The sequence below is a fragment of the Podarcis vaucheri genome (genome assembly GCF_965113315.1).
Source record: "Podarcis vaucheri genome assembly, chromosome: 3".
In the NCBI taxonomy this organism is placed as follows: domain Eukaryota; kingdom Metazoa; phylum Chordata; class Lepidosauria; order Squamata; family Lacertidae; genus Podarcis; species Podarcis vaucheri.
The window spans coordinates 56104836-56131854 of NC_138761.1; the positions used below are offsets into that span (position 1 = coordinate 56104836).

Below are 27019 nucleotides of genomic sequence, written 5' to 3' on the forward strand. Positions count from 1 at the left end.
TTATTTGAAGCCTTTTAGCCTTCCCTTCACTAAAAATCCCAGAGCAGGGTACAATATAATCTAAAACAAACAGCAAACATCCAAGTCACACTAAATTCAACAAGGGAGGAAAATATTTCTAAAATTAGCTCAGTCAAATGGCTAGGGAAATAAATAGGATCTTCAAAAGGTATCTATAACCCAACAGGGTTGGCACCAACTATTTTGGGGGGACTCAGATTTAAGAAAATGGGAGATGTATCCATGTATAAGACGCCCCCTAATTTTTGACATTATATTTAAGGTAAAAAACCTAGTCTTATACACAGAAAAATATGGTATATGGGGGGGGGACATTTCACAACCTAGGTGTGATGATCAAGACTGCCTTCTTATACATGACCACATATTGCATGCTATGTGAGACTGTTAAAAGAGGACATCACCACCAGATCTCAAGGACTCTACACAAAGCTGTATAGAGTTAATTCTTTGGTTTTGCATAAGCTGCAAGTTAGTCAGCTTATAGATTCTATTTAATGTTTCAATTTATTATAACACACACACCTGCCTGTGAAACTTAAGATGTACTTCAATTTAAAACAGAAGATCCACTTGGCTTAGGAACACTTAATCTCCCTTTGAATAATGGTGGTGAATTGTTAGGTTGCTTGTTTTAGAAAGTGGTAAGTATGGAAGGTTAGGGAAAGAAAAGCTATGGTCAATGACAAAAAAAATAAAAGAATAGCAGTGGTAATGTAGTCCATTGCAACTTGTGTGCCATTTGCAATCCCAGCAGTTACTGACCCTTGGAAGGGTAAGAGTTCTATTTAAATCATCCACACCCAGCAGCATGCTATAAATTCACTCTAATTTTCTCTTTAAGTCACAGTGAGGCAGTGGAGTCCTTGACAAGATGCTGGAAGCTAGTAACATTGTGCCCATGGGTACAATGGTGCCCTTGAACCCTTGAAGTCTTCTCCTAGTGCTCATGAAGCCTGAAGGCTCCCCACCACAGCCTGCCCCCTAGTCATAAGTTGAGGCGTGGCAACTTTTTCCTCCCTTTAAAAATACATACAGCTAAAGGACAAATTTGGAAGAGCAATACTTTCCCCTACTTTCTCTTTCAGTTTTATGTGCTTTTCAAAGTTCAGATTAAATCTACTGGATCCAACTTTTACCAAGACATCAAGGAAAAATGAAGTGTTTCTGTGCATGCACTCTATTTTAATTGTTTTTATTGCTTTGGGCTGCAAAGCAATAGATAAACGCCGCAATAAAATATAAGGCAGTGCCAAGTCTCTCATTTGTTTTGCATATGCTAATTGCCAACATTAACACTGCAAACATACTTTCAAAAAAACAACAAAAAACCACAAAAAACCCAGTGCATTTACCAAAGAAAATAGCAAGAAGCATACAATTTTTCTATATTACCATTTAACAAGGTTAAATTGGAAAATAAAGTTTCTTTCAATCTCACAATACTCAACATAATGGAGAAAAAATTCTCTAATTCGCTAAATCTTAATCAGTGATTCCCAATGTGCTCGTCTGCTATGGCTTTCATTCAAGCTCATGTGTGCACTTCATAAAAAACTACTGGAATTCTAAGCTTGAAACTCTAAGGAAAAAGTAAATCAATTCCTTAGTTTTCCACTTCCTTGGCATGCATCGTAGTACACACATCAATGCTCAATTTCCTTCTCACGCAGTATGCTGCTTGCATTTCCAGCATTACACAGAGCTATAGAGCAGGCTGCACATCAGATTCTTTTTTACTGGCTGACTTTAAGATATCTGTTTAAAAGATCACACTTCAGGGGTACAGAGAGTCAAATGGAAAGAAATGCCAATTAATCAGAACAGAAGTGGTAAGCTTAGTTGCCCCACTGCAAGAAGGCCTACGATTTCCACAGCATAGTCCTTGGACATTACATGCTGAATTAGTTTAATCTTATATTTTATAAAAACTGGACCACATTCCAACACTCCTTTGGTTTCAGAAGTGCCCAGTCAAGCATATAATGAATGGAAAGACAAAGCCTCGAATCTATCAAGGCAGTATAAACAAAATATTAGCATCTACTTTTTTCAGGAAGTGTAGCATTAGGAGGCAGATTAAAGAAAGACTAGTGCGGGCTTTTAAATGAACAGCAACAGCATACTCTGTTCTCAACCACTTTGTTACTGCTCTTCATTTTTATTCCTCCACTGTTCTTATGAAATTTAAGGGGATAGTCAGTTTTAAGCTGAGAAGTCCTCATTTTCAGAGTGACCCTCTTGCATTAATATCATCTTTCAGAAAAACAACAAAGCTAATCAGAGAGCGACAAAACTTCCTGTTTCAAGAACCATCAATTTGGAGAAGGTTACCTGTCACTTGCTTGTCTGGAAGAGATGGAATTGGAATGGCTGATCCAAACTTAATCAAGAGACGTTCATATAACCAGTCGAAGTGCTTGTATCTGTGGTTGACAGCTCGATTAGTGTTCTGTAAGATAGGCAGACAAAACACTATTGGTTATGACTTCCAAAATATATTTACTACTATGTCTGTATAAGTCAGGGTTATTTAACTGTATGATGTAAATCACAGATAAACGATCAAAAGAATTGGGACATTTTGAGATGTCACCTAAAGAAACTTCTTTGGTACGCACTTACTGTACATGTAAGCTGATATTCAATGTAGCTCTTCAAACCATACATTTTAGAACCTTTTTTTGGATCAGCCACAACACAGTCAAATGTAGAGGTAGGATACACCCACATTGGCCCATAATCTCCAATCTACAGGACAACAAAAGTATTTATTAACTCCAAGCATGCTACACAAATCTAAAATATGCAATTGCATTTAATGCACACTAAACCTACATGTGGAGCCAATGACGCATCCATTCCATAAAGGTAAAGTAAATACTACAATAAGCAATCCAGAGGCTTAGCAGGCATAACACAGAAATGGGCTACACAGAACTTTACACCTGGATGCCAGTTTGAAGCAGGTGCCGAAGCCCCTTTTAGAAACAGCATTTTAGGATCTCTCAATGATAGCATAGCATTTAAACTACTCAGCACAAATAGATGCATAGGAAGAAAATTGCTCAAAAAGTTATAGTGGTGTTATTGTGCTGTAGGGTGATGAACAAAGACTTGAATCCTGTTCCCTGTGAATTCTGGTCCCTGTATTTTTCGCTCCATAAGATGCACTTTTCCCTCTTAAAATCTAAGGGGAAATGTCTGTGCGTCTTACGGAGCGAATGTGTAGTCCCTGGGGATTGGGGGGGGGGGGAGGGACCCGGGTTTCCCTCGCCAGCCCTGACAAGCTCTGGGAGCAGCGGGAAGGCTGCGCGTAGCCTTTCCGCTTCCCCCGACCTGCTCTTTGGGGCTGGCGGTGAGGGAAGCTCGGCTTTCCCCACCGCCAGCCCCACAAGCTTTGGGAGGCTTCCAGAGTCTTCGGGATGCCTTCTGCTGAAGCCTGGAGAGCGAGAGGGGTCAGTGCGCACCAACCCCTCTCGCTCTCCAGGCTTCAAAGATAGCCACCTAAAGCCTCCTGAGCGCAGCGGGAGCTCTTCAGGTTCCTTTCGTTGGAGGGTAGGTGCCCCTTCGGAGGCTTCAGGTTCCTTTCGTTGGAGGGTAGGTGCCCCTTCGGAGGCTTCGGGTTCCTTTCGTTGAAGGGTAGGTGCCCCTTCAGCTAAGGCGCAGCACCCCTTCAGCTAAGCGGGAGGAGAAATGGAAGGGGCTCCGTTTCTCCTGCCGCTGCGCTGAGAGGGGGTGATTATTTTTTCTTGCTCTCCCCCTCTAAAACAAGGTGCGTCCTATGGTCGGGTGCGTCCTATAGAGCGAAAAATACTGTACATGCTTAATTTCTGGAAGAGTGCCCTTGAGGCTTCACAGTTCCCATGGAAGTATGCAACATACTCAGCATGTTCAAGGCCAGACAGGCTTTTCATTCAAGAAGCACTTTCTTAAGTACATACTGCTTTGGCTAAAAGTGAGTATGTCTATGTTTACACACTAATGCCACATGCAGTTACCAAAGATAGATATGAATACAACACACACACACACACACAATATTTTAAACTTACAATTATAGGAATTTTCTCTTTGGGTTTTGCTAGCTGCTTTGACAAGAGATACTGCTCCACTCCAGGTTTTGCAAATCCAGGAAATCTGATCAGAGAAAATAAGTGATTGAATCCTTCTTTCATAGGCTCTTTGGCAGATTCAGAACTGCTTGCCATATTTTATAGACATTTGGTGTATCCAAGAAGGTAAATGCATCTGTTACTAAAACAATGGTGCTGAAAGGATCTAGTTAGTTACAGACTGAGCAACAACTGCATTAGGCGTTGTCAGAGCTGCTACCAGGTCCCAGCTCACATAGGACCACGCCACACAGCGTCCACTTTAAAAGAGTCTTTATTGAGTTACAGGTTTCATTTCCGAACTGCAGCGTGCAGCTCTACACCTTCTGCCCTAGGTCGGCGAAGACCCATCTGAGTCCCCGCCTCTTGCACACCAGCTTAATACCCTAGCCTTGCTCCACCTCCTTCGCCTCTCCCTACGTCTCTGGGTCCTTCTGCCCCCCTGGGACTCCTCCCTTCTACTCTCCTCTGACGCTGACCCCCCTGATCCTTCCGCTTCCTTTCGGCGGGCTTTGGGACCTGGCTCACTCTCCGGGCTGCTTACTGCTCCAGCTTCCGCTGCATTTGAACTTGGCGCGCGCGCCCAACTCTCTACTTTCCTCTTGACCGTTGCCTCGCTCTCTGAGGAGGGCGTGACCACCCCTGACTCGTGCCCTCCCTCCTGCTGACGGCCTCCGGAACCCGATGCCTGTCTGCCTTCCTCCCTGCTGCTCTCAGTCTTGAGCGTGGGTCCCGACTTCCAGCTGCTGCTCTCTGAATCTCCTCTGTTCCCTTCCTCCTGGGGTGTCCCCCCGGATCCCCCCCTTGCTCTGCTCACTGGGGCTCCCTTTTGGGAGTCCTCTGACTCACTGCTTAGGCTAGGAGATCTCGGGTCGTCATCATCACTCATTCTCCCTTCGGCTTCCTCCCCCTCGCTCTCTGTTTCCACCCTTCTCTGCTTCTCTGCTTCTGAACCCCTGACATCCATCCCCCCCTCGAAGCCCCCCCTTCCCCCCTCCCCGCTGTCAGGTGTGGGTGCTGGGTGCTCCATCATCATGGGAGGGAATGCTGGATACAGGTCGCTCCCCGTGGGTGGCCGCCAACTGAAGACCTCCGAGTCTTCCCCCTCGCGGTCGTCGACGTTGACTTGTTGCTCTTCCATCTCTGTACCGCCGTGCTCGAACCCGAGGTCCTCCCCGAACACGTCCATGTCAGTCTCTCGACCTGGCATCTCCAGCCACTTCCTGCGCCATTGCTCCTCTGGTCGATCGTCCCACCAATACGAGTTGCCTGATGCCGAACCTGCCGGTGAACCTTCTGGGGAACGGGTGCTCCGTGCGGGTTCCCCTTCTGAGTCGAATCCATGGAACGTGCTGGAAGAAAGTGTGGGTGTGAACAACCAGTCGTCGAAGAAGCTCGCTGGCATGGGTTTGTGTGGGAAGAGGGCATGAAACTCGTCCTTGAGCAGGGGTTCCTCCAAAGCGTAGTCTGGTACCCAGGTATTGGCGCTGGCCCGGGTGCCCTCTCTGGCTAAGAGGTATTCGACTCCCTCTTCCCCCCATCTGGAGTCCAAAATCTCCGTGACCTCGTTGATGTGGTCCTGGTGCTTCACCTCCCGCGTCTCCGTCCGTTCCCGGAGCGGACTTGGCGCCGTCCCTGGCTCCTGGAACCTGTGAGGTGCCTTGTAGGGAGTGAGCACCGACCTGTGGAACACCGGATGCATTCTGGAACCCTCCGGCAGCGCCAGTCGGAAGGCTACCGGGTTGATCTGCGCTTCGACTTGGTACGGACCGATCTGCTTGTGCCCCAACTTCTTCTTGGCAAGTGACCTGGTCGGCACTGCGTGGGCTGCCAACCAGACCCAGTCTCCCACTTGGATCACTTCGCCAACCCGCCTGTGCTTGTCAGCTTGCACCTTGTAGGCGTGCTTAGCTAGCTCCAGCTGCCGTCTGAGTTGATCGTGGACCGCCTGCAGCTCTGACGCGAACGCGTCCGCCGTCTGTGGTTCTCCTTCCCCCACTCTCTCCAGTCCCGGGAAGGTTCTGGGATTCCTCCCATTGTTGGCAAAGAACGGCGTCACTCCTGTGGACACGTGCTTCGTGTTGTTGTAAGCGAACTCGGCTAGCGGCAGGTAATCCACCCACGTCGCAGGCTGTTGATTGGCATAGCATCTCAGGTACTGCTGCATGATGGCATTGACCCTCTCTGCTTGCCCGTTGGTCTGCGGGTGTCTTGCTGATGCCAGATTGACCTTGACATTTAGAAAACCCATCAGCTTCTGCCAGAAAGACGAGATGAACTGGCGTCCGCGGTCGGACAGGATAGACCGTGGCAGGCCATGCACTTTGAACACGTGATCTATGAACAGTTTGGCGGTTTGTTCCGCCGTGGCCACCTTCGCACACGGAATGAAATGTGCCATCTTGGTGAACAAGTCCACCACCACTAGCACAGCTGTCTTGCCTCTCGAGCTGGGTAAATCCGTCACAAAGTCCAGGGCCACCCTCTCCCACGGTTCAAACGGTGTTTGCAGCGGTTCTAACAGTCCCGCCGGTGGTCTGTGTACCGGCTTGGCCCTCTGGCAGGTGTCGCACCTCGCGACGTAGTCCGCGACCTCTCCTCTCAGCCTGGGCCACCAGAAGTCTCTCGCGACTAATTCCATCGTTTTCTCTGTGCCAAAGTGACCGGCCGTGGGTGCGTCGTGCAACTGTTGCAGTACCTTGGCGCGAAGGTCGTCTCCTGGTACATAGACAGCCCCTTTGCGTAGGAGCAAGCCGTCCCGCACCTGGAACTCGTCCGTGGTAGCCGTGCCTCTGAGCAGTTCCGCCATCTTGTCTTGCGCGAATGAGTCGTCCCGCAATGCACGTCGCACCGCATCCAGGTCTACTGTAGCTGAGGCACACGCCCACGCCGTCGGTGCGAAGATGTGCATGGCCGCCGCTGGCGTCACCTCTTCTAGGTATTGCGGTTTTCGGGACAGTGCATCCGCCATGATGTTGGTGTCGCCTGGGACGTACTCTATTCGGAAATTGAAGTCAGCAAAGAACTCCGCCCAACGTATCTGCCTCTGGTTCAGGAACTGAGCCGTGCGCCAGTGCTCCAGATTCTTGTGGTCCGTGCAGACCTGCACCGTGTGCTTGGCGCCGATTAGGAAGTGCCTCCACGCCTTGAAAGCTGCATGAATGGCCAGCAACTCCCTGTCCCAGATGGTGTAGTTCTGCTCCGACTTGCTGAGCTTTCTGGAGTAGAACGCTCCCGGCCGCCACACCCCCTGCGGGTCTCGCTGCAGCAGGACAGCTCCCACGGCTCTGTCTGACGCGTCTGTCTCTACCCTCAACGGTTTACTGGGGTCGATATGCAGCAGTTGCTTCTCCGATGCGAAGAGATGCTTGAGCGCTTGAAAGGACTGTTCCGCCTGCTCCGTCCAGATGAATTTCTTTTTTTTGGAGCTGAGCGTGTCCGTAATTGCTGCCGTCTGCATCGCGAACCCCTTGATAAACTTGCGATAGAAGTTGGCGAAGCCGACAAACCGCTGGACCTCCTTCCGGTTGCGCGGGCTCTTCCAATCCAATACCGCACGAACCTTGGTGCTGTCCATGGCTATCCCCTTGTCCGACAACTTGTATCCCAGGAAATCCACCTCCGTCGTGTCGAACTGGCACTTCTCCAGCTTGGCGTACAGTCTATGTTGTTGCAACCTGCTGAGCACCTCCCTCACGTCTCGGTCGTGAGCTTGCTGCGAGTCAGAGAAAATCAGGATGTCATCCAGGAAGCAGACGCATGTCTTGTAGAGGAGTCCCTCCAACACGTGATGCATAAAAGCTTGAAAACAGTGAGAGCCATTTTGTAATCCAAAGGGCATAACTCTGTATTCGTAGGTGCCCAGCGGTGTGAACATGGCCGTCTTCCACTCATCGCCCTCCCGCATGCGGATGAGATTGTACGCCCCTCGCAGGTCCAACTTGGTGAACACGCGTCCCTTGCGCACCGTCGCGAGGAGGTCGTCAATCCTGGGCATGGGGTAATCAGACGGTTTGGTCATCTGGTTCAAAAGGCGGTAGTCCACAACGAGTCTTTTTTGGGGCGTGTCTTTCTTTTTCACGAAGAAAACGGGACTGCCCCCCACTGCCTTGGACTCTCTGATGAAGCCACGCTCCAGATTATGCTCGATGAACTGTTTGAGTTCCTGCATTTCATCTTCAGACATGGAGTATAGCCGCCCCTTCGGCAGCGTCGCCCCCGGTAGGAGGTCAATCTTGCAGTCATATGGCCGGTGAGGGGGTAGCTTGTCCGCCTCCTTCTCGCAGAAGACCTCCAAAAAGCTCGCGTATTTGTGGGGGACCGCTTGCAACGTTCCCAACTGCAGTTGTGATTCCTCCTCCTCTCCCTCCCGTCGGGGCAGGATGCAGTGTTCTGCGCAATAAGAGGAGCCGAAGATCAGTTGTCTCTGGTACCAAGCCAGTGTCGGACTGTGCCTGTCCAGCCAACTCATGCCCAACACAATGGGCGTGTCCGACAGTTGGGTGACATTAAAACTGATGACTTCCCTGTGGTTGCCAAGGCGCATCACCATCGGTGGCGTCTGCTTCACCACCTGCCCCCCTAGCAACTCTCTGCCATCCACTGTGACGACTTGCAGGGGCAGAGTGGCAGGCAATAGCTGTATAGCGTGCTGCTCCACAAAGCTCTGCGCTATAAAGTCTGCGTTGCTTCCAGAATCCACAGAAAGCGGCACTTCGATAGTGACGCCGTCGGGTAGCTGGAGAGATGCTGTGAGCTGCACTACTGGTTTGGGTGGGAGGGGATCCGTGGGTTGCAATATCGCTGGGGACTGCTTCACAGATGCGTCTGGCTGGGCCCCAGTGCCTCCGTCTCCAGCCAGACATCGTCGTTTCCCTGCTGTGGTTCTCCTTGCTGCGTTGCTGCAGTCACCATTGCTGAGGCTGCAGTGTGCTTGTGGAGCCTCCGGGGACACTCCTTCGCCAAATGGCCTGGATCCTCGCAGATGTAACACTTCCTGTTCCCTCTAGGAGGCTTCGCTTTCACTGCTGCCGGTGCTAGGGCTCTGGCTGCTGACTGAGCCCTTGCACCTCCAACCTCCATCGGTTCCCCTCCCCCTCCTGGCGGAGGTGTGGATTGCGCACGCGCTGCTTCCCTCGGAACGAAAGAGAAACTTCTCGCTGCTTCGCGCCCTCCACGTCCTTCATCTCTGCACCATGGACGTTCTTCCAGCCTCACCCCCACAGTCAGCGCCCTTTGGACCACCTCCTGCGTGCTTCGGGGCCTCTCCCCCCTTGCAATTTCATCCTTAACCGCAGAACTTAGACCCTCCCAGAAGAGGTCTCTGACAGGGGGCGAATCCCGATCCCATTCTAAAGCACTGACCAGCGCAAAAAATCGGGCGTGATACTGCCGGACGCTCGCCCTCCCTTGTTTTAGTCCATGAATCTCCCGTCTGGCAAGATCCACATCGATAGTAGACAAAAAACACGCATCCATCGCTTTGATAAAGGCATCTGCATTCTGAAGCGCCGGATCTTTATCCCTCCACAAATTGCGCAGCCAGGCTTTGGCATCCCCATGCAAATGGGACAATATGAACCCCACCTTCTCTTCCTCATCTCTAAAGTCTTTTGCCAGCAGTTGCAGTGCGCACATTACGTCTGCTCTAAAATTAGGGTACTGTTGCAAAGTCCCATCGAAATGAGCCACAAGCCCTCCTGCTCTCCGTGCCAATCCCACGCCCTCCGGTCTGGGTCCCGGTTGCCCTTGCTTAACAAGCATTTCAAACCTGGCGTGTAGGTCTCTGTAGGCGGCTGTAGTCTCCTCCTCCCGTTTCTTGGAAGCCAATACCTCTGAGGACAACTGGGTCACTGCCTCTTGCAGCGCGGAGATCCTCTGTTCTTCCGTCATCTTGCTAACCTTTGTGAGCTTGCTTACAGACACCCCTCTTCCTCCCCTAGCGGCTTCTGCTCCCGCTGCGAGGTTTCAGGTTTCTGAAGCTTTGATGAGATGGGTCTTACTGTCAGAGCTGCTACCAGGTCCCAGCTCACATAGGACCACGCCACACAGCGTCCACTTTAAAAGAGTCTTTATTGAGTTACAGGTTTCATTTCCGAACTGCAGCGTGCAGCTCTACACCTTCTGCCCTAGGTCGGCGAAGACCCATCTGAGTCCCCGCCTCTTGCACACCAGCTTAATACCCTAGCCTTGCTCCACCTCCTTCGCCTCTCCCTACGTCTCTGGGTCCTTCTGCCCCCCTGGGACTCCTCCCTTCTACTCTCCTCTGACGCTGACCCCCCTGATCCTTCCGCTTCCTTTCGGCGGGCTTTGGGACCTGGCTCACTCTCCGGGCTGCTTACTGCTCCAGCTTCCGCTGCATTTGAACTTGGCGCGCGCGCCCAACTCTCTACTTTCCTCTTGACCGTTGCCTCGCTCTCTGAGGAGGGCGTGACCACCCCTGACTCGTGCCCTCCCTCCTGCTGACGGCCTCCGGAACCCGATGCCTGTCTGCCTTCCTCCCTGCTGCTCTCAGTCTTGAGCGTGGGTCCCGACTTCCAGCTGCTGCTCTCTGAATCTCCTCTGTTCCCTTCCTCCTGGGGTGTCCCCCCGGATCCCCCCCTTGCTCTGCTCACTGGGGCTCCCTTTTGGGAGTCCTCTGACTCACTGCTTAGGCTAGGAGATCTCGGGTCGTCATCATCACTCATTCTCCCTTCGGCTTCCTCCCCCTCGCTCTCTGTTTCCACCCTTCTCTGCTTCTCTGCTTCTGAACCCCTGACAGGCGTATATATATATGCACCTACAATTAAGTCATTGCTGAGTGGCTGAATTCAGCCAATCAGAACAAATGTTCCAGAGGAACTGTTAGTACCAACTGCCACTATAACACCATATAAGAGGCCTCTTGAATTCTCTTCTGTCATTTGATAAACTGACAGTTACATTCTCCCACAGTTCAGAATCCAGAAACATTTCAAGTGCATGAAAAGGCCCAGTCCTTAGCAGGAACTTCATCTCCTCACTTCCCAATCAACCCCCACACTCCTGACTGTTTTACTAACTTTCTTTTTTAAAAGTGACAGACAGACAGACAGAATATTCAGAAGGAGGCTGCTGAAGAGTGGGGGTGGAGGTGCATACAAAAGCCCCACGGGGCAAGGGAGTGCAAAGGATTTATATCTCTGGCTGTAAGCAAGAACTATTCTGTTAAGACAAAGCACTTAACTAAAATCCACTTGCTGCAGAAAATGTGAAAACTAAACAATATAGTCAAATCATTCCAGCTGTTCAAAACCACCTAAGGGACAAAAGAGATGATAAAGCTCAATTGAAGGGCATATTTTATTTGAGGAAATAAGTTTTGTTTGGGACTTATAAATAGGTTTTGTTTTTGTTTTTTACTATTTTCTTTAGCTGAATACTGATTTTGTTACCCTTTCCCACTGAAACAAGTTTATTATTTGTAAACTTTACATGGAAAATGCACTACAACTTGTGAACACAGTCAACTATTCCATTTTAAATTCCTCTTTAAATTTCTATTTCCCCTGTCCCCACCCTATTCAGTGCTGCAGTTTTTACTTGTTAAGTGGTAGCTTCATAGCAGCTCCACGGCTATTGCCACGCTGAAGCCCTGCTGGGTCTGAAGGCTCTGCCTCTTTATATCCAAGATAGGGTGCAGCCGTTGATTTTGGGTCATCCCAATCATCATCCCAGTCATCATCATCAGCAGCCGCTAAAAAAAGAGACAATACTAGTTGCATACATAATATCTAAACCACACTTAACGCGAACAACAGTGCATCTAATTAACTGGCATCTTTCAGTTCTACAGTATCCTAATGCAACATTCAAATAGCTGTCAAGACTAAACAGCATTCTGGGGATAAGGGTATATTGTAGGAAGTCCCAATCAACACACCCACACAAACCTCTAATCAAAATGGCATATTATTATTATTATTACACACAACAATAATAATCTTCTGATTGTCTCTTGAGTAAGTTTACCATGTAGTTTTAGCAGAATTCTGAAATCAAATATCATTATTTACTTTCTGAATTATCTTTATCTGGAGTCCTACCCGACCCCAATAATCAGCAATGGCTACGGAAACACACAGCTGACCTGGACCTTGATAAGCCTGTGGGTGACCAAATGCTGATGCATCCCAGTTGTTTGAAGCGCTGCTTTTCTGCCTGCTTTCAGGTTTTGCTGCCCAGCCATCGCCACCTGTTGTGTTGTCCCAGCTTGACCAGGGGTCGTTTGCATTGCTGGTAGCCTAAGTTTAAAAATGAAAAAAAGGTGGGATATATATGTTTTTTGAAAAATAGCACAGAAAAAGTAAAATTTAAGTCACAAATGTTACCAATAAATTCCCTTTTTAAAGTAAAATAGTGAAAATTGTTGGAAGGCAAAAGCATGTACTCCATTATTTTCCACACAGGTGCATATATAGGGTGGCTATTTACTCAAAACAGACCCACTGCAATTAATATGACTAAGTTAGTAAGCCCATTATTTTCAATGGGTCTACTCCTGAGTAAACAGTAGTTGCACTCCCTTATTTAAATCTACAAGTAAAAGTCAAAAAGCAATTCTAAATAGTTAAAATATAAAAGGCACATTTTTATGCTTTTAGATAACACTATGGCATAAAAAACAGCAGCTCATTAGACGCCAACAGTCTGATCCTAGTTGGAAGCAAGTGTTATTCTTTTCAATGGAGTTTAAAATCAGCAAAAACAATACCTGATAGTAGGCTAACAGTGGTTCTACCCAGACTTTGAACACAAACACATGTTTAGGTAACAAAAGAAGCCATTATAGCCACAAATATGTCCACTTTTATATACAAGCCCAAACATCATTTTATAATAATCATAATCATCTAAGATACACTGTTTCATTGCCCTGGTTGTCAATTTGATTTGAGGGGCAACTCAAAAGTTTTGGTAATTATCTTTAACGCCCTAAGCAGCTCAAGTCCAGGATACCAAAGAGACTGCCAACTCCCATACCAACCAGCCTACTCTCTGGAGATGCCCTTTTCTGTTTTCCACAGGTTCTTTTTCAAAGTCTTATTTTGCTTACAGATGTAGCAAAGTTTTGAAAATGATTTAGCCACTGCCTTAGGGGTTGAGAAGAAAGCCTGTCATTAGTTCTGTGTATCTTCACAAGAACACCAGCAGCTCACCAGTGACTAAATTTAGACATTTCTGTAAATTCTACTTTATGCAGGTAGCGTGTCACATCTTCCAGCAGTGTTATTAAAATTCAGACTTGCAGATGAGATTTTTTTTTAAAAAAAGTGAGAAAGAGATCAAGTTGTATGGGTATACTTTTAGTATACTTTTAAAGGGTATACCCTTTTAGTAACTTTTTAAGAATTACCTTTCTTGTAGAAGGAGTTGAAGGTGGAGATTGAGTAAAAAATTCCAAAATAGAAGTATGAGTGGCAGATGGCTGAGAATCCACCTTAAAAATAAGAAGCACTCAGTAAAGAGGGAAAGGCAGAAGTATGAAAGCCTGATGTACTTTTCAGCTCTGCAGCATAGAAAGATTCTTGCAGGCAAGGTGAACTGCTGAAATGCAGGCATGCCACACAACTGCCACACAATAATCAGAAGCAGCATGCATGTAAATAAAAACTCTTCTCTAAAGATTGCAGGATTTTTCTCTCATAGCCTATTAAAACTACAATATTGTGTTCAGATCCTAGATGTTACACCAAGCACAAAAGCAAACAAAACAAAAAAAACTTAAGTAAAACCATGCAACCATGAGACATAACTTCCAAAAGCCAAGCAATGTCTCCCACATCATGAATAATCATACAACAAATACTTCCTGATCTGCTTACAAATGAACTTCATCTACAGGGCCTTCATACCAAGTATCACAATGCCATTCATGAACACCCGGTCTTAAAAGCATTTGTTGCCACTGTATTGGCATCAATGAAGTCATTCAGTGTTCTTATTCCTCAAATGGAAGCATTTATATATTGTTGTGTTTTTATGGCATTTATCACATCAGAAGCATTAAGAGAACCTGAAACTGTGAAACCAACATGTGTGGTTAACATATGAAGGGAGCCTTTGTTCACACGCATTTATAACAATCAAAACACATACTATTTTCTTGAAAGTGCTACTGAAAAAATATAAATGATGCAGGAATTACTGAGCCCAAGTCCTAGGCTTAGCTCACAATGCTAAGTAATTTGCTGAGTAACTTGGCTAGATTATGTCTTGCCTCATTAATTTTAACAGGTTTTCCTGAAACAAAAGTATTTTCTAAGACTTTGGAATTGACATAACTACAATTATATAGCCACTGTGTATTGTTCAACCATGTTTAATTTAGAAATGATAGTGTATCCCAGCCAGATGGACAGGGCACAAATAAAAAAATTGTTGTTGTACTTGTTGCTCTCCTTCATGTCCAAAGCCAATCTCCTCTAAAGTAGTATCGTCGGAAGGAAGGGAATAATTTACATTCTGGGAGGAATTCAGCATCTCTCCTGAATGTCCCATCAGTACAAGCATTTCTGCTTGCAAGACAAACAATTTCCCCTCATGAGCCGTTCTGGGGATTTCCTGATCCTCCAGAGTGGATTGAGGGGAGCATAAATCCAAGTGCTGGCTTCTGCTAGCACAAAGCTAGCATACGAGTACTAAAAACAATTTAAACATGATGTATGAAGCCATCAACCAATACTAAAGTCAATTACAGTGGTACCTTGGGTTATTTACTTAATTCGTTCTGGAGGTCCATTCTTAACCTGAAACTGTTCTTAACCAGAAGCACCACTTTAGCTAATGGGGTCTCCTGCCGCCGCCGGAGCACAGTTTCTGTTCTCATCCTGAAGCAAAGTTCTTAACCCAAGGTACTATTTCTGGGTTAGCAGAGTCTGTAACCTGAAGCGTATGTAACCCGCTGTACCACTAAGTACCACTGTACTTAGACCTTAGGGCAAATGTAATGCTTAATCATGCTTATTACCAAGTAGCATAGGAGCCAACTCCTAGGGGCCAAGGTCCCTTGCCCCCCTAAAATATTTAAGGGGGCTGCCCCCCCAGTTGACAGCACTGCCATTCAAATGGTGTGTGTGCCAAATTTCATGATCAATTAGATGGGGCAAAACAAACGAGTAACACCCAAGCCTCCCCAGACACATTTAGATGGCTATAGAATGTTAACACTGGTCTTTCAGGGACTCCACTTTCTACATCCCATTACAGAGAGAACTGTCCATTTATTACCCTTTGCTTCTGTCTCCTAAACTAATCACTGATCCATAGGAGGAACTTTCATCTTACTCCGTGACTACTAACCTTATTCAGGACTCTTTGGTGAAGTTGAAAGCTTTTTGAAAGTCCAAATACAGAATATCAGCTTTATCTATATGCCTGTAGATACTTTCCAAGAACTCCAATACATAGTGACACAGGACTTACCCTTGCAGAAGCCATGCTGCTTATGCTTCAGCAAGTCTTGTTCTTTGATATATGTAGCAGTTTTCCCAGAACAGACATTAAGCTAACTAATCTGTAATTTCCAGAATCCTCCCCTGGATCCCTTTTATACAAAATGATATCACATTGACTGCTTTGTAGTCACCAGATATGTAGGTTGATCTTGGGAACAAGTTACAGGTACATACTTTTGCTAGAAGATCAGCTATTTCCCATATGAGTTCTTTAAGGCTTCTCAGATGGATGCCACACGGACACAGTGATTTGTAAGTTTTTATTTTGTCAACAAGGCCTAGGACTTTGTCTCCTGCCTATTTGCCTCAGTTCCTCTGTCTCCCTTCCTGTGCTCTATATATGTTGCTCTGAAGATTGATGAAATTAACCCATTCCTCCTTTTCCTCTTCTAGCACACCTTTGACATCCTTATCATCCATAGATCCAACCACCTCTCTAGCTGGTCTCCTGCTCCAAATGTATTTAACATTTTTTTATTATTGTTGGTATTTAGATTTTTAGCATTCTTGTTTAGCACACTAATTATTATGTAGTATCCCTTATTGTCTGCTTGTATTTCTTGTGCCAATATTTATGTTATGTTTTGTTCCCCACATTTGGACAAGACTTCTATTTTCTTACTTCTGCAGTGGTTTTAGTTTTAAAAAAATTTATTTTTTACAAATCAGAGATGAAACAAAAAACAGGAAAGATTTCTTTGAAATTCAAATAATTATATGGAAGAAAAGAAAACAACTTAAAGCCTAAATGGGAAAAATGTTAAGACATGCCAATTATGAACACAACATAAGCAAAACACCATCATAAAAGGGCCATAGTTCCTACTTCTATAATCAAAGAAAATCACTACCACTTTGTTCACTATTTGCATTTAACTCCGCATCAATTAGCAGTGGAAATGAAGTATTTTAGATGTGTTGCAAATGAAATCTGACTTTTCACATTTAACAGACATGCTTCAATTTAAGAAATTTTGGAGAAAAATATTTTACATTATCAGTCCTATGATTAAATAAGATCTGCCTTGTGATCAGTTGAATATTTTGCTCGGGAGTCTGAAATAAGCATTTTTGAACTGGTACAGGACACACTGAATTAGATTCTGTGACATTCCTGCTGCAGGAAGTGAAAGGTATGGTTAAAGGAGAAACTGTTGCATTTGATCACAGTTCATTTCATGAATGGAAGAAGCTGTCTGTGAAAACTGCATGCAGGATTCAACTTATTACCGTATTTTTCGCTCTATAGGACGCACTTTTTCCCCTTCAAAAATGAAGGGGAAATGTGTGTGCGTCCTATGGAGCGAAGACGCCGTAGCCCCGCGACCCTCTCCCGGCTGGAGAGGTGAAGCGTGGCTATGGCAGGAGCCTCTACAGCCCCACGTCACCTCTCCAGCCGGGAGAGCGCATGCGGGGCTAAAGAAGCACCTGCGACCCTCTCCTGGCTGGGGAGGTGACGCGCGGCTATAGAGGCTCCTGCCATAGCTGCGTGTCACCTCTCCAGCTGGGAGAGGGTTGCGGGAGGCTGCTTTAGCCCCGCGCGCGCTCTCCCGGCTGGGGAGGTGACGCGCTGCTATAGAGGCTCCTGCCATAGCTGCGTGTCACCTCTCCAGCTGGGAGTGGGTCGCGGGAGGCTGCTTTAGCCCCGCGCGCGCTCTCCTGGCTGGGGAGGTGACGCGCGGCTATAGAGGCTCCTGCCATAGCTGCGTGTCACCTCTCCAGCTGGGAGAGGGTTGCGGGAGGCTGCTTTAGCCCCGCGCGCGCTCTCCCGGCTGGGGAGGTGACGCGCTGCTATAGAGGCTCCTGCCGTAGCTGCGCGTCACCTCTCCAGCTGGGAGAGGGTCGCGGGAGGCTGATTTAGCCCCGCGCGCGCTCTCCTGGCTGCGGAGGTGACGCGCTGCTATAGAGGCTCCTGCCGTAGCTGCGCGTCACCTCTCCAGCTGGGAGAGGGTCGCGGGAGGCTGCTTTAGCCCCGCGCGCGCTCTCCCGGCTGGGGAGGTGACGCGCTGCTATAGAGGCTCCTGCCGTAGCTGCGCGTCACCTCTCCAGCTGGGAGAGGGTCGCGGGAGGCTGCTTTAGCCCCGCGCGCGCTCTCCCGGCTGGGGAGGTGACGCGCGGCTATAGAGGCTCCTGCCGTAGCTGCGCGTCACCTCTCCAGCTGGGAGAGGGTCGTGGGAGGCTGCTTTAGCCCCGCGCACGTTCTCCCGGCTGGAGAGGTGAAGCGCGGCTATGGCTGGAACCTCTACAGCCCCACGTCACCTCTCCAGCCAGGAGAGCGCACGCGGGGCTAAAGAAGCTCCCCGCGACCCTGTCCTGGCTGGAGAGGTGACGCGCAGCTTTAGAGGCTCCTGCCATAGCCGCGCGTCACCTCTCCAGCCGGGAGAGCGCTCGCGGGGCTAAAGCAACCCCTGCGACCCTCTCCTGGCTGGAGAGGTGACGCGTGGCTATGGCAGGAGCCTCTCCGCTGCGCCTTTCCGCTGCTGCCTGACCTGCTCTTTGGGGCTGGTGGTGGGCTTCCCCCCGCCAGCCCCAAAGAGCAGGTCGAAAGGAACCTGAAGCCTGGAGAGCGAGAGGGGTCAGTGCACACCAACCCCTCTCGCTCTCCAGGCTTCCAAGGTAGCCGCCTGAACGCACCTTAAACAGCACCTTGTTTTAGAGTGGGAAAACAAGAGGGGGAAAGTTCTCCCCCTCTCTGTGCAGCGCCTCCTGCCGCTTCACTGAAGGGGCGCTGGGCAGAGAGGGGGAGATTTTTTCCCCTTGTTCTCCCCCCTCTAAAACAAAGTGCGTCCTATTGTCCGGTGCGTCCAATGGTGCGAAAAATACGGTAAGTGTAGCAAAAGTATTACTGGCAGTGGTATACCTCTTCCCTTAAAAGATAAAGTTGCAAAGTCAATGGAATGTGTTCACGTGAGAGAAGGTAAACAATGAGCAGAGATTTAAGAGCATAATGGCTGCCCTATACTGACTGGCTTATAGACTTCATCTGAAGCTGCACCTTGTCAGCAACCTTCTGGATCTCCTGAGATGGCTTACTTGCTTTGGCCACTCGCTTTGGCCAGCTCCCACTTCTCTCAAGGAAGAAGTTTCATAGACTAACTCATTCTGGTTCACTGCTTAGATTCCATTGTCAGCCTGGGTTTGGGGTTCCCAACACTTCAGAGAATGCAGTACAATTTGAGCCTCAAAAGGAAAACTAGATGAGTTGGTTGCTTTTTCGTGTATCAGGATTTTTTGTGAGCAGCCACAGTAGTCCAAGGAAAAGATTTGCTTGTTTTCTTGCTTCAAAATTATATTACAACAAGAACAAAAATACAATGTTTGGAATCCAAAAAGCTATGTAATTTTAATTTTAAGCTAGGTTCAATAACTTTAATGTGCCTACAGGAGCTAATTTATGCGCCTTGAATAGCAATCATACATGCCATATCCTTTTTGAAACTGAGGGTAGTTTGTGATAGGGTATGAGAATCTACAGTTTAGAGAAAGAGCCAGTAACTTCACCAGGCATACATTAAAAAGCTCTTCAGATCCCTGGCAGTGTCCAAAAGTACTCTTTGCCTTTGTGTCTAATGTACCTCCTCTTCACCATCTCTGTAAAATTCTTTGGTTTGCAATTTATTTTGCTATTTGTCTCCCAGTCAACCTAACTTCCTTTCTAGCAGGGAGTAGTGAAGCAACCTTGTGGCTGGGTCTAAAGTCCAAATTCAGCCCTCTACCTACACGACTACACTGGCTGTTATTTACATTTCATCTGCCATTCTGCTAGGTCAACTTGTTTAAAATTTTAATTTTATAAAGGCTATCAAGTGATTGATTGCTTTGTATTACTATACTGAAGTATTACTCGCTATAGTTTTCAGCAGTGCTTTTTTCTGGGGGTACGCATACCCCTAAACATTTTGTGAATCTAAGTTTGGCCTCATTGAGAGGCAGTATCTCAATACGAGTAGGAAAATGAGAATACCCCTAAACATTTTTTTTAGGAAAAAAGCACCGGTTTTCAGTCTTCACCGTTTTAAATAGCTAAGCAAACAGGCTTATCAATTTACACTGCAAAGCTGTGCAAACAAGTTTGCTTTTCTGAACAACAGCAGCGTTCATATTTGTTAAAAATCCTTGCACTGAAATTAAAAAGCTTCTTTTAGAATTTTAGTACATTTTAATTTTTCAGTTATTAATGAATGAACTACCCTGCCACCAACTCAAAAGTTTGTTTTTGTGTTACAAGACCTTTGACCACCACTACCTGCCTCTGACCTATGGACTACTACAAAGATTTAGGCATGTTGAAAGATATGCCTATCCAGATCCAAGTCTCTATTACAATACAGTTATGGGGGTTGTCACAGTTGTCATGAGGCCTTTCACAATAACTGCTTGAACTGCTCTAGTATCAGAGCTGCAAAGGAGTCTACTGCTATAGGCTGAGCTTTCTGAGTCTCATGATCTCTGGTTCCCACTAACTGAAGCTGCTCGGGCCCTAATGAGGGGCAAGATGGACAAGCACAGCAAAAGCTGAGGGAAACAGAAGTTGGGAGACTCAAAAAGCAGCACGGTAGAGACTTAAGAACTCACAGTTGGGATGAGCAAGAATGAAGGGTCCAGAGGAGCCAGAGTATGCAGGCAGACATATTAGGGGCTTTGGGATGCAGAAACAGCTAAAACATATTGTGCCACAGACTTGAGCAGTTCGTTCAAAATCTAACAAAGAACAAGGGGGGGGGGGGGAGCAAGAGAAGAAGCCATTAGCGAAGAAGAAAACTGAAATAGGTGAGAAATAAGAGATTTATGTCCAAGAGCTGGAGAGGCAAGGAATTGCATATGTATTTGAAATAACCAACCAAAACTTTAACTTGGCTGATATGAGATACTGAAACATTTCAAAGCACCTTTATGCATTTGAGCTTACATGGTCATAGTATATTCAGGTGTGGCACACCAGACCTCTCTATCTGGCACTTGAATGTGTATATAAACTAGTAAATGTACATTCATAGCTCCACCTACTTTGGCCGTTTGCCCTGCCCACACCAGCATTTAGCCCTTCGAAGGTTGCCCAGAAGTAAATTCAGCCCTTGAACTGAAAAAGGTTCCCCTAACATGTGCATGTAAACCAATTGAGCTAGCCCCACCTTAATTGACGCCTGCTCCCTTGATGTCCACATATTCAGCAATGACATCTAGGAAGAGGGGCCTATATGTCAGCAGCCATTTATACATATTGCTCTTTCCAGATATTTAAAAATTTGGAAAGGGCCTGCTGTGGTGGTTGGTGGCATGGCTAGCCAGTGGAGCTCCATTTCAGCCTCACACATACAAGGGATGTATAGGCTCTAATGGGAGAAGGGGACTCATGTTTAGGAGAACCAAATGGGTAACATGGAATATACAGAGTTTCAGGCAGCGACAGCGACAATGGATCTAGCGACAAATGGAGCTACTTGGCCAAGATATGCAGGCTGAATGAAAAGAGGTTAGGTACCTTGGAGGCAGGGAAGAAACAGGAAGAGAGCAAACTCAGCAATCGGCTGATACATTACAATAGAAAGGAAGAACAAGTGGAGGCGACAGAGAACTGAGCAACAGAAAGGCCAATAAGGAAATGGATTTCAGAAATAACTCACACAGGAACTAACAGGTCAAGAAACTGTATTTTGTTTCCTCTTTCCTGCCAACATGGACAGTCAAGGATGCTGGCTGGTTGATGTGATATAGACACATAGGATCCAAGCAGGGATAAGAGAGAACCTGGGATCAATCTCCATACAGGGGTGTTTAAGATCTGGTGCAAAATGTTCAACTGCTAACAGCTGACAAAGAGCTATCAAATTCAACGCATATTTATGTGAACAGTCGGATGACTCTGTGATTATAGACAGTTGTTAAGACTAGTTCTGATAAAATGTATACCGCACATATCAGGAAAGGTAAAGACAAGTCCAAGAGGATACCAGCATGGTAACGATCGGAGTAAAGGAAGCTATACAGATTCATAGAACTGTAGTGTTAGAAAGTACCATGAAGATCATCTAGTCCAACCTCCTGCAATGCCAGAATCTTTCACCCAACATGGGGCTCAAACTCACAACCCTGAGATTAAGAGTCTCATTCTTTACTGACTAAGCTATCCCTCACGGAGAAGAAGGAAGTCTTATTTTAAAGAAGGAAAAACAAGAACAAAGGAACAAAAGCTGTGGCAAAATTAATACAAGTGAACAATAAAGAATTGCCCACCACAAAGAGAGATGAGACACATTAATGGAGAATAGGTTTATCAACCACCATGATAACTAAATGGAATCTCTATGCCCAGAGAATGCCAGTACCTGGAGTGCAAATTTAAAAAAAGGAGACCCTTTGGCTGTTTATGGCTTCCTAAAAGAAATCTGGTTGGTCACAGAAAAGCGATTCTGGATTAGACAGAGCTTTGGTCTGACCCAGAAGTGATCCAATGTAATGTTAGCAGAACTTTTCCATTCATTTCCCTTACAACTATGTCAATAAATGAGGAGTTAATTTTCAAAGGATTAAAGAACACCTGAGGTTGTCTTTTCCATGCAGATTAGAGTAACTCACAACAAGGGACTTCAACAAGCTTCTTTGGTTCAATACAGTCTGTCATGCTTCTGGTGCTCAAGAAAACATGCTCTAAAAAAGCTTTAAAGAAACAAGACCTACCTGGCTATTGGTTTTTGCTGCTTGCAAATTAGCCTGTGCAGTAGAGAGACCATCAAAAAAGGCTTGGTCAGCTACTGAAATTCCATCTTTGGTACCTTCAGGTAGAATCTGAAAAACAGAATGCTGCTGAAAATACATTTCTAAAATAAAATGTCAACTTTATATTAAAGAAAAATCACACTCTGAACACACTCAGTGACTTAATGGACTCAATGGACTTAAGTTCTCTGTGAGACGCTTTCAGATGGCATAGTGTGTTTATGGCTGAAGACAAGAGACAGGACACCCATCACCCTAAACACTCATATTGATTTTAATTGTATTTTTATTGCTTCTTTTGTTGCTTATATTGTATTCTATTATACTATAATATGGAATTCAAACTGTAATACAATAAAATCCAATATGTAAGAAATTAAAGAAGCAATAAAAATACAATTAAAAATAATACAGCATCTAGCACAGCACATTGTGACTGCTACAAGAGGCAGAAAAACCATTAAATGATTCACAAAGATACTCAGCAATTTTCAAATGGTCCCTGTGAAAAACGTTTGAGAACCACTGCCTTACTGTATCACTCTATGTGCATGCACTGAACATACAAGATGGGAATAAGCCTTGTTTCATTCCATCTTCCATTTAAGTAAGAACAAACTACTACTTGTAAGTAGGAACAACCCTAATTCAATGGAACTTGCTCCCAGGTAAGTGGAGTTAGGATTGCAGCCCCAAGCAGACTGCAATTTGGTTTTTAGTGTAATATAGGCCTCTTATATGTACAAACACAGAAACAATGGTGTGATACTGTATCTCACTTACTGACTTGTATATTTCCAGTTTTAAAAAATGGTTATCTATAGAATACGTAATAATTTCATTTTATCTCACCGATGAATATCATTTTGTAACTTACTTCAACATAATCTGTGGGAACAAGTCCTCGTTCTCCTTTGCTGTTTTTGCCTTCCAGCCAGCCTCCACCTACATCCTACAACAAATAAAAACAAATGTGTTAAGTAGTTAAAATTATGAAGACAATAAATTGTAAGTTTAGTTATTTTAAAGAAATGCATTCCAAATGTCTTTTTAGCATATTCATGTTTTCTTAGTATCACGTTTTTGTTCCAAGCTTCCTCCAAAGCACAATGGGGTCTCCCAATTAATAGAGCAATCTAAACCCCTGATACAACGTGCTGGAAAGTTTTTAATGCAGCACAGGTATCCCTCCACTCAGAAGCTACTGCCACTGGCATCTCCAAAAGCTGCAGCTGATGACCTCTCCACCCCCCAAAAAAACTCAGGATTTCAGCAGTGGGGCTGTGCTGGCATAGGATTTGCTGGATACTGAGGGGCTCTACTGCTGATCCAGGCTTCTTCAACATGACAGCCTAGGAGCCCACACAGCAAAAGGGCATTGTTTCCTGCACCACCACCCCCATCTCTTCTGTCCTGGCTGGCATGAATGGTGGGACTGTTGATGCAGCACACCATCAAGTCCCACCACTGCCAGTCAGGGGATAGCATTGCAGTCTTATTATCACAGCCACCATAGAAGCTAAGTCAGGTTGAGAGACAGTGAAGGCAGTCTATTTCATAGCTGGATGAAATTCGGAATTTGAGTCCAACATACAACATCATATTGGCTCTATGAAAACCAGATGCAGCTACATACAGCTGCAGTCCTACACATGTTCATTTTGGAGTACACCCCGCAGGTCAGAGTTTAGGTTTGATCAGTTCAAGTTGGATCTATTAAACTTGCCAGCAATTTTAGCTGGCAGATTTGATGGAAGAAGATAAACCTACTGAACTATTAATTTTTCCATAGTTTTTTTAAAAATTAGATTATGAATTTTGTCACTAGGAATGCAAACAAAACACAAACCTGAGCATGTTTAAGCAGAAGCAAGTCCAGAATTCAATGGGACTTCCTTCCAAGTAAGGCTACATTTAAGTTATAGCTCCAATATCATTATATCATATGTATGTTTGCCCAAGATATATTTGCAACTTTGAGGCACAGTTCAAAGAACTATTTGTAACTAATAAGTCTATAGAATTCCAGTCTCCCCACCTTAGAAAAATGCATAACAGTGACCAACTCTTTTTATGGCTTCCTTTTAAGTAAGTAAGTAATGTATCTATTAACTTGGAAGGTAATGGCAAATCTACTAAGACAGAAGGGAAATATGCAAGTTGTGTATCTGGTTTCAGGTTCAATAATATGGTAAATACTTGATGTTTCTACACCAAAATTCCAGGAAGTAGGTTTATGTATGGTACTTTGATTTCCACTGACTGCATCTTACCGGATTGGTAACTGTGATGATTTCTCCTTCATTAACTGTCAGCTCATTGTTTCCAGGTTCAGCAGCAAAGTCATACATAACCCGAGCCTGTAGATGTGCAAAAACTATATCAGTGACAACACTTCTGTGTTTAGTTAAAGGTTCATAGCAAACATTTGTAGGAAACCAGAGTTCAAAAGAAATGACGTAACAGCAGAGAGGAATTGGTTACGGTTAGCACTTTGAAAAACTTGGAACTCCAAAAATTTATGTAAAACCTGCTATCAGTAAAAATCTAAACTGTAGACACAATCAGGTCTCAAGTACCAAACCTGATTATTGCTTAATTTTCTGAGGAAATTTAGGAATCTCTCCACCACCAACCAACAATCTCAAGTCTACACTGTCCACCCAGCCTCTTAAAGCACCTTCACAAGGACCAGAACAGAAGTTTGAATACCACATTCAACCTAATTAGTAGCTCACAGCACTCTTATATATCAAAATGCCCTCACTTAAGTCTGAGGATTGATCTCATAAAAAAGACCTCTAATAATTTGTACTTAATGGATGCATGACAGCTCTACCATAAATTGTTCTCCATCCCCAAGGATGAGCAATGTGGGGCAGAAATAAGGCCCCTCATCCACATGATGTATAGCTAGTTGTCCAGTTGTAAACCTTTATGGGGTGAAGTTTTGGTAATTACAAAGGCCTGGTTAAAAAGGAAAGTTTTTGCTTTGTGGTTGAAGATATAATTTAGTCCTGGAAACCTCATATTATTTCAAATATGCGATTTTTGTTGTTATTGAATTACATCTCTGGTATTTGGAATTTAATGTCATGCATGGTGCTTCAAGCACCATAAGGAGAAGTCATCACCTTCTATACAGCAATGGATTAACTATTTGATCCCCTGTCCTATCCTTATTTAAACTAGCAATGTGTCAGTATGCGAAGATAGCATGTCAATTTCCACTTTTAGTTTTTGTATGAATATTTATTTGCATTGTTCAGGAAAAAATATTGCTGAGATCAGGAATCAACATAATCTACAGCTCTCCACTCATTTATGTACCATGAGTAGGGAACAGGAGTCAACAAGGTCTCTTTTCTCTCTATGGAACTAATTACTTCACACAAACAAAGAAGTGGAACAATAACTCCAGGGCTTTGTATTTTATTATAAAAAATACTTACATCCTGCCCCACAGAGCATACAATCTAATATTGGACACAGGAAAAACAACTAAGGGGAGGGAAAGGGAGGTGGAGGCAAATGGGAATGCAATATGCAGTTGTTTCAGTTACATGTGCTTAGGCTTAATTACAGGTTTGGTTTCAATCAAAATTGGTCCCCAATGTGGCTTACAAGAATCGTGCATTCTGTGTTGTTCCTGCTCAGTTAAAAACACAAGAATAAGTTGGTTTAAAAAAAATTAAATTAAAGCCACTTACTGAATCTTCATAAGATATACTATCAGTTTTCTGGTTTTGTCAAATGCAACAATGTTTATTAGGGACTGGCAGCAGCCTAAGAAGTTACTGTGAATCAGCAGCTGAAAATTATATCTTGTTCTGGCCATCTTATACCCATCCTCCATCTGCTGGACTCCACAGCATCTGGTCCTGATAAGGGTGTGTTTCTTAGAAATGAGCCCCAACAATGCCTTCAGTTGTGGCATACACTATTTAATAGACGGCTGTGCTATTCATGCTCATTTCCATGCTTTAGTCAGGGATGGGAACTTGATCCAACTGGCAGGTTTCCTCCAACCCTGTAGGCCAACTTTGATCGGTGGGCACCTATTTATCAATCAGCTGAATCATTTTTATGGCAGATGACAACTTAAAAAGGGCTCACTGAGCAGCTTTGAAGGCTGGCTGCAGCACCAATCAGTTGATTGGTGATGACAGGAGGTCCCACATACCAAGAAACTGACCAGGCCCAGAAGTCAGAGATTCCTGACTGCTTCTTTATTAAGTGTAGACTAAAACCCTGAGGGTGTTCTACTGTCAGGAAAAACAGGGCAGTTCATCTTCATATTACAGTGGTACCTCAGGTTACATACACTTCAGGTTACAGACTCCGCTAACCCAGAAATAGTGCTTCAGGTTAAGAACTTTGCTTCAGGATAAGAACAGAAATCGTGCTCCGGCGGCGCAGCGGCAGGAGGCCCCATTAGCTAAAGTGGTGCTTCAGGTTAAGAACCGTTTCAGGTAAAGTACAGACCTCCGGAACGAATTAAGTACTTAACCCGAGGTACCACTGTACTGAAGTGCCTTATGCATGATAAAAGTAAGTTGCAGCAGTGTCCTTCTCATAAGCTGTTTGAAACCTTGAAAGCTAATGGGTTGTGGAACACAGTGGTGGACAGTGTTGCTAGCTAGTCAAATTTTGACTGCAGAAACACATGCTGATAATGCTGTTGTGTTGTAT

The 27019-nt window shown here is 45.3% G+C and overlaps 1 protein-coding gene across 2 annotated transcripts in view; it reads right to left on the reverse strand.

Moving 5' to 3' along the window:
• The window catches only part of SNX9 (sorting nexin 9), a 52937-nt gene that overhangs the window by 15447 nt on the left and 10471 nt on the right, over nucleotides 1-27019 (reverse strand). For both annotated transcript variants that reach the window (XM_082215254.1, XM_082215253.1), the window contains exons 2-10: nucleotides 24601-24687; nucleotides 23205-23279; nucleotides 22289-22396; nucleotides 13510-13593; nucleotides 12244-12397; nucleotides 11697-11850; nucleotides 4077-4161; nucleotides 2647-2772; nucleotides 2356-2473 (exon numbers count right to left, since the gene is read on the reverse strand). In XM_082215254.1, the coding sequence (XP_082071380.1) occupies nucleotides 2356-2473; nucleotides 2647-2772; nucleotides 4077-4161; nucleotides 11697-11850; nucleotides 12244-12397; nucleotides 13510-13593; nucleotides 22289-22396; nucleotides 23205-23279; nucleotides 24601-24678 (982 nt within the window). In that variant the 5' untranslated portion in view covers nucleotides 24679-24687. The remainder of the gene's footprint in view (nucleotides 1-2355; nucleotides 2474-2646; nucleotides 2773-4076; nucleotides 4162-11696; nucleotides 11851-12243; nucleotides 12398-13509; nucleotides 13594-22288; nucleotides 22397-23204; nucleotides 23280-24600; nucleotides 24688-27019) is intronic.